The following is an 8,098-nucleotide window of genomic DNA, read 5'->3' as shown; positions in this document are numbered from 1 at the left end:
GCAGGGGGGTCCACGGACCACGCGACGAGCGGTTAGACATGGCGCAGTATTGCTCTGGCAATAAAAATCTGTTAAAAGATTTAAATCTGCCTACGGCGATTAGATCTAGCCATGATATCACGGCGCAGCCATTAATCCACAGCAGAATTCACGTTTCTGAGCCAACACCAACACAAAAGTGGTTGCGCTACAATGCAAACTTCTTAAGACTGTAAATACTTGCAAATACAAGCAAATAGACACCAATTCTATAAATGTAAACGGCTGGGCCATGCTTCCCCCTTGAAATCGTGCAAGCCCGTTCCAAGCGGCGGTGGTTCCTTTGGAACTATCCGTAACTCGGCACACACCATCTTCCGGTGAAAATCTTCCCGGTGTTGATTCGCAGTTCACATGTATCGCACTCTTGAACACAGTTGCGTTTTCGTATGATTTCTTCATAAATATTACGTTTCGATGACTCCTTGTTTGCTACGTACAGTAACAAACAAGGCTATCGCAGTTTAGCTCTGCGGACAGCTAAATAGGAAGCGCTCCGGCTTCTACAGAAATGCTATGAGAACTCAGTCCAGACGGAGGTGAACGATGAATAAAATCTGCGGGCAGCGGGTTGCCTTGAACTGTCGCTGTCCGACGAGCTCCTTTGTCGGAGCAGCGACGCTCGCGCGAGCCCGCTCCTCAGGGTTGGGCAGGCCGCCTGTGATCTCGTATCGAAACACAGCGGCCTGCACCCCGAAGCGGTTGCCAATTGATACATCAGGGCTGAGCCCTGGGTGCGCGTCTGGTTCTCCAGATGGTCGAGGAGCGCGCGCCACTCGCCCAGGACTGTGCAGGCAGGGCGGTTGGTCTTCATCGCATTGGCGATGAGGCCTGGCCAAGCACTGTTCCGCTGCTCGCCCTCGCAACCACGGAGCTCGGAGTCAAGGCGGAGGCAGCAGCCAGCCCGGATGTGGTCATAGCTGCGTAACACGATTAACGTGTGCCTGTGAACACACGAGTACATTTTACACGAACGCACTTAGAAGCTGCCCACGTGAGCTGTTTTTATACAACTTCTTTGCTCTTGAGTTTTAAGGTTTAATCCGTGGCTGTCACAATGCCTGGGAAGATGTCATTTGCATACTCTTTGAAGGCAAAATGCAAGAATAGCACGGTTGCAAACAAGGTGTCATGGTACTGTGAGCAGCAAAATATTAACCTAGGTGCCTCAGGCATTCCCCTTGAACACCTCCCCCTCCCCTCCCCTTCGCACACACTTTCTATGAACTATTATTCATATGAAACAAATATTCGGCAGGCAATTAGAAGGTGCTTGCAGGAAAGCGCGAAGTTGTCACTTTACTTATGGAGGACAACAAATATGAAATTTCGAATATAGCGCCTGCCAATGAATTGCAAAGGCATAGTGGGAGAAAAAGTGCGCCCGCGAGAGACGTATAGCAGAACACGCGACAGTCATTGACAAAGAAAGGTATTGTTAAAAATTGTGAACGTTACGAACACATGGTTGACGACCACGTTTGCACAAAAATAGAGCCAGCGCGAGCAATACTAAGCAACGTTACTTTCTTCAGGCAAACACCATAATTCTGCATAGCAAGTCAAACCAGAAATCAGAATTGATTAACGTTGGGAATAGGTTCAAGTCCATAGAGGGTTTGTCAGCTAACTTTAAAGAAAGGATTGTACGCTATGTTAAAATTCGACTGGCGCAGGGTTATTGAGCGTCGTCTTGACCAGGTCAGCATTATTTTTATTTGCGCATAATTTGCTAGATTAGAAAGATTACTCAGCTTTGAATCCCTAAAATCTGCTCAATATTTTCAAAGACGCAGACCATGCTGACAAATTTGTTTAAACTGGCTTTAGAGCTGTTTTGTAGAAGAGCAATTAAGCGCTACATAGTTCAGACGAGCACACACACAGACATGACAGGACGAGCCCTGCCTGTCATTTTAGCAACCGTCCTGTCATGGCTGTCTGTGTTTTCATCTAAATTAAGTACCGCCCAGTTACTCTTCTAGAAACATTGCAACACCAACAAACCTCTTAATTCTTTTCATTAGCTTTAGCGTAGTTCCTGTTTTTTGGCCTAGAATGAAGCTTATTAGATCTGTAACTGTCACTTGACTATGTGCTCCAGTGTCTTGGTGTTAACCTCCTCCACACACCCCAATGTAAGTAAATTGTTTACAGAAAGCCGCAATGAATACAGAGGACACCGGTCACAGCGATGGTACGGCAATGATGATGCTGAAGGATTCGCGCGACCACATTGGAGATCAGGAAATTATCCATGCTATGACGCAAAACAGAGGCAGCCTTTTCACGCGCCTGCTGCGGCATCTCGATTTTACCGAAACGAAGTGTCCACGCATATCAAGGGAGCATCAGTGTGAGCGGTGGCTTGATTTTTTGTCGCGGATTTGTGCAACCGTGTTTCCTCATCGAGCTACGGTTGATGGGTCTAACATCTCGTCTCGTTGGATTTATTAGAGGCTCCAAAAGGAACCCCATTGAAGTTACATTGAAGAAACCGGCTGAACTCGGCATTTTTCAACAAGCTCTAAAAATTATAAGTAGAATATTCTGCGCCTATAAATTCATTAAAACGTTAGCCAATTTAGCTTTGTTATTAGCGAATCAGGGGCGAAAATTATGCGGCCCAGGTCAACATGACTACGTACACCACTGCACTAGTCGAATCTCAAACGAGTGCGTTCCTTTTTTTATGGCTTGATACATGCGAGGCGGAACCAACATAATTGCGGGAGGCGTGAGCAATGCGAACGAGTGATTCCAAGCGGAAGTGGCAGTGAAAGCTTAGCCATTCCTGAGGATAGGGTCACAGATTATCCGGTTCTCTTATAGACTGTTCGCAAGTTTGAAATCTCCCGGAACAGCACTGCACGAACTCGACGTCGCTCTGACTTCTAATTACGTTCTCCTACTCTGAACGTTAAGTGCGCGATTTTTTCAAATGACGACCATCTATGTCTCCTGCCAAGATAACTTAGTGCAGCTGGAGGGAAGAGCAAGCTTTAGAAGGGTCGCGTTTGCAAGTAAAGTGTGCCGTTATGCGAAAGCCCTCCCCTGACCTCCCCACCCTCCCGCACTTCCTCCTAATGCATGCATGCTTGCTGTTAGGTTCTGTATATAGATCGAGCAATTGCATCGGCCAACAAACTTACAGTTTATGAAAATGATATTTCTGTGAACGGGGTTTAACGTCCTCAAGCAACTCAAGCATGTTAGACGCTGCAGTGACTGCCCCCGCAAATTTCGACCACCTGGGGTTCTTTAACAAGCACTAACATCGCACAGAACACGGATCTCTGGAATTTCGCCTCCAGCGAAATTCGACCGACTCCTTATATCCCAGATACATGGTGAGCCTTGAAGGAACTGCGAAGTGCAACTCAAGTGCACAATAACTGAGCACCCTTGTTTTTCTATGGGCTTCGTCTACCAGAATACATGAAAGTGCGTCTGAAAGTTATCGAGCACAGTTGCTGACAGACATAGATGGAATTCCTTTTTATTCAAGACGGGTTTCAAATCTATCATTTTAATACCTTAACATCGATTTACAACATATATCGTTCTTGGTGGCGCAGTAACAAATCTAGGTATGAGGCACCGCGTATACCTACGTGCGGTAACGTTCGCAATAACACAAGCTCTCTGCATCTCTGTTGAAAATCAATAATAATTTGCCAGAATTCTTGAAGTGTTTGTGTTTTTTTTTCATATAAATCTAGACATAAACACTAATTCTTTTGAGCATTGAATAGCGCCTTAAGATATTTTGTGAATGAAAAAACGTTACCTATGTCGGTGTAAGAGAAGGCTGATGCAAACGTTCCTGCGGCCCCAATATATTTGTACGGATAATCCGGAGGCTGACGCGAGCTGAATTACCTGTCAGGAAAGCTCCCGTTACTGCGTCTCTGTGCGATATCTCGGCGCACCATTGCTTCTGTGGAGGGAGATTCTGGCTCACCCACGGTGCAGCAGGAAGAATACTGTTGACACGCAGCAGATACTCTTACAATACCCGCCCGAGCAATGGATCAACCGAAAGTTAAGCCATTGCTTGCTCTGAGATAATTTTTATACAGAGACGAACCGAAGTGCGTCTACATATACGTGTACACGGAAGTTAAATATATGAATGCATACGCTCATATGAACACATCTGATGTAGTTGAGATCGGCACGGCGTTTCCTACTACTCACATTCACTCAACATGCTTCTTACTCTCTGCTACTTTCGTGACTGGCACGCGGGAAACTTCACTCACCGGCAGCGCGGATCAGCACTGAGCTGTTTGCTGACTTGCTCCCTGCGCGACTCGGTGTGGTGGTGATATGAGAGCAGCTCATCGCTGCCAGTGCACAGCTGGGCGTTGGCAGTGATTCCATCTTCCTCTGCGGTGGACTGCGGGGCAGGCTCGATGGCCGCGCTGATGATCCCAGTGGCCTGCGTTTGCATTAACGGCAGGATTAGGCACAAGGTGTCAAAATACCGGGACAGCAGCTGCTGACAGCGAACTGGTGACGTTTCAAACCTACATCATCAACGCCAGTGCAGTGTTACACCTACTACCACGATGCCGGTATTTTCTTCCCCAACCAAACACAGATTTTAGTCATAATTCCCATCAGTCAAATATTTGAGAGTTAATGTGCAGTCGTTTGACTTCTTTGGCTACATAGCCAAATATGATGTGTTCTGAGTTGTGCTCTGACTCGTCATCCAGAAAATGTATTTGAATCTGATAGCAGGAAAACCAAGCGTTAGAAATATGCCCTGCTAATGATTCTACAAGTGCGCCGGCATGGTTCGCCCACCTGCGTCGTGACGCCGGCACTGCTTGGCCGTGATCTGGGACAGGACTGCGTGGTGTGGACGTCTTGAAGCTGGCTGTGGCTGCATGCGGCTACGCACCCGACCGACGTCGGCAGCGCATTTCTTGGCTCGCCGTTGGCCTCAGAGTTCCGCTGCTGTCTTCCGCCGGTGTCATCGTCGGCGGCGTCAGGCATGGTGAATAGCCGCGGAACCAATGTTGTCAGGCGGTGAGCCAGTGCAGGTTAATGACAGCGCCTTAACGAGAGCCTGTTTTCCTGTTTGTTAGTTCAAATGAAAAATACGCAATTCAGAGGCAGTGGACTAGACTAATAAAGACTTCAATGTGCAAAGTTTTTCAACTCCGTGACAAAAATGAAGAAATTAGAAATAAGTCGTTTGTGAAGTCTCCTTACTTTCAGGGCAAAAGGGCCTGATGTTTGAGGGGGAAATACTAGAAGGAGAAGTTAAGCACTGCAGACACTATTTGTTCATGCTGTGTGCAAAGGAGCGAACTGACAGCATGTTCTTATAGAGTGTTCTACCTTCAAACATTTAATAAAATAGAAAATCACGGTAGTCTGAGGCACTTAGAGGCTTTAAGAATAGTTCGTAGGTGGTATAACCAACTCAGGAATAACTGCAAAGAGGATAACTGCTCGGAGAGAGGTGGAGAACGCAGGGGACATTGAACAAAGGAAGGAGTTCGTAAGAGATGATGTTGGAATTTTTACCTGCTGTCGAGAAAAGAGCGATGTGAAGGTGGCTCGGACAGAATGACACTTGTTGGAGTACCAGGAACTGTAAGGTATAAGACGGATGACTGAATGAACTTCCAGTCGTTTGAAAGCATTGCAGTCGTTCACTTCGAGTATTGCACAGATGTGCTCCTGAATGCAGAACGTGATGAGGCTTGGTTGATATCTTGAAAGCCTAGCACGTATATCTTTTGGCTTGACCTCGGCCATGTGCTGAGATTTTTGTCACGCTTCTTTTCAGGCAGGTGCATGATGGACACTAGCCTCCGTACACCAACATTCGGTCTTGACACATGTAGGAGGATCTTATTGAACTGTATAGAAGGATTGTTCCAGTTCAGTATTGTCATAACATACTATGTTGTGTGCAGTTGCGTCGATAATGTACACTGGGGAACAAAGTTGGGGCATATGTTCTTATTTTAAGGCTGACCATTTCAACAAGACAGTATACAAGAATGAAAAATTGCGCGCAGCACAGTGAAATTCACTTTGGATGAAGTGCTCTCTGACACGCACGTGGCAAATGATAACGAGAAAAATGAAGCAGCGTACAGGCGACAAATATCTGGGAAATGCACACGTCCTTATGCAGGGTGAGAATATAGTAAATTGCCATGTTCTGCGGAAGTGCGATAGACAGCGAACAGTGGAAGGCACATGCCTCTTAGTTTCATAAATTAAGCACAAGCAACTGCGATCAAAAAACGCATTGAGTGATTGCTGATTTATTGTCATCGCATTTTATCAAGAACTGCGAGGTGATGCTCATGAGGGCGGAGAAACCTTTTCCGTTATCGTTCGAAACAATCAAAATCATGAACATTTTCTTCTCGCCGCTTTACACAAGAATTACTGCCTTTGAAAGGTTCGCACAGCTTAGTGTGCGCATCGCAAATGAAAAAGGAAACCGCTTAAGGTTTCACCTAACCATGGGAAAGTACTTCATCGGGGACAATTTTTCCCCACAAGAACGCCAAGAACTACAGAATTAATCGCATTTTGTCATCTCTTGCCTGCGCCCTGACTTTTGCGTCGCGGAAGCTGATAGCACCGGCTAGTAGCCAAGCGCCCTGGTATCGCATCAGACAGCGAAAGCTAAAGCCTGACACCCTTACAGCTGTCCTTGCACAGAGGAGTTCGACATCAGAGAAGGTTGTGGAGAGACCGATAGGCCAGGGAAAAAAAGGCTTCGTTTACCTTTTGGAGGTCGTCTTGCACAGCTGTGAGAGCGGACGAAAGAGCGGCTGCCGAGAACGAGAAAAAGGCGCGAGGAACGTATTGCCTGACCTCGTGAAGAACGTGCTGGCCGTGCAATGGGTGGATGATAATGATCATGAAAGTATTATTTATTGAACTCTATATAGGTGGCCGGTTGCACTTTCGCAGGGAACGAATGTGTTCAAGAAATGGGCTTGTGATGAAGCTTACACAGGACACGGTTAATTGGAAAGATATGGGAGATGCCTTTGTTTTGCAGTGGGCGTAGACAAGCTGATGATGATGATGGTTATGGCTGTGAGGAAAAAGGGCAGCGGTTGAAATTAGTAATAACCTAGTATATGAAATGATGGTGCTTCGAGCATTTTTCTTGCGTTTTGCGAATGCGTTGTGTTGGCAGAATGAACTTAAGTGAAGAAAGAAACCGGTAAAAAAATAACAGTACACTTCAGCTGATTACATTGGAAAACCTTGCTTTGTTCTGCGGCTGCAGTTGGTTGCATGCACGGGAAGTAGAGATGAAAAGTACAGTTTGAAAATCGGCGAATTAGGCGTTTGTGTGGTTTGTGTCTTTTGGTGTTTTCTAGTAAATTTTCCAGATTTTTGAGCCGGAAATGAGCACATATCACAGAGGGAAATATAGCTAAGGATGGACAGCTGATATTGTGAGTAGTATTTTGGTTTATCATAGAGAGATGTTTAGATTACAATCATTGCTGAGGATATTAGCGCTGACATCTCCATCGTCGGCTTTGTCGGTGCCCGTCTCGCAATGATCTCCAAACCTTCCCTGCCACAGGCTTTCGGAGTGATGAGATTATAGAAGGCACCTGCTGAGTTCGTCAGACGGAAACGCACGTTTGAAACTGAAAATCGGTAGCACGAAATGCAGCTGCTAAAACTGCAGAAGTAGCGCAGATTTTTTGTCGCCTGCTTGACTTCCTATGCGTCGCTTTGTGATGGAGTGATTGAATCAGCCTGCATTAGAAAAAAAAAATAAGCTCGGTGCAAATTTTGTAAGAACTACATATTTCTGGGAACTGGTCCTTGCAAAAAGTAAAGGCTAGATACGATTGATAAGATCATCTGTAGAAGCAGTTGAGATTTGGTGGCCGTTGTCTATGTACCGGCCCGACACACACAAATTACTCCAAAGCACAGAGTGTTTTTATTGCGTAAACGAAGCCTAAGCTAGAGTTATACCACCCTCTTTTTAAGGGAAAAGAAAAAAACACGAACAGTAGTTGTCCACACGTGAGAAGCAATAGGG

General features: G+C 45.9%; 1 protein-coding gene across 1 annotated transcript; it reads right to left on the bottom strand.

Annotated features, from left to right (window-relative positions):
• Positions 1 to 553: 553 nt before the first annotated feature.
• On the bottom strand, positions 554 to 5,046 carry LOC149342724 (uncharacterized). The gene is made up of 3 exons (XM_089546837.1): positions 4,855 to 5,046; positions 4,305 to 4,483; positions 554 to 959 (listed from the first exon to the last, which is right to left on the bottom strand). The coding sequence occupies exons 1-3, from the start codon at positions 5,044 to 5,046 to the stop codon at positions 554 to 556; spliced, it is 777 nt and encodes a 258-aa protein (XP_089402963.1).
• Between the last annotated feature and the right edge of the window lie 3,052 nt (positions 5,047 to 8,098).

Source organism: Amblyomma mixtum, chromosome 5 (assembly GCF_055824585.1).
Source record: "Amblyomma mixtum isolate Tamu chromosome 5, ASM5582458v1, whole genome shotgun sequence".
In the NCBI taxonomy this organism is placed as follows: domain Eukaryota; kingdom Metazoa; phylum Arthropoda; class Arachnida; order Ixodida; family Ixodidae; genus Amblyomma; species Amblyomma mixtum.
This window is presented reverse-complemented; position numbering and strand designations above follow the sequence as displayed.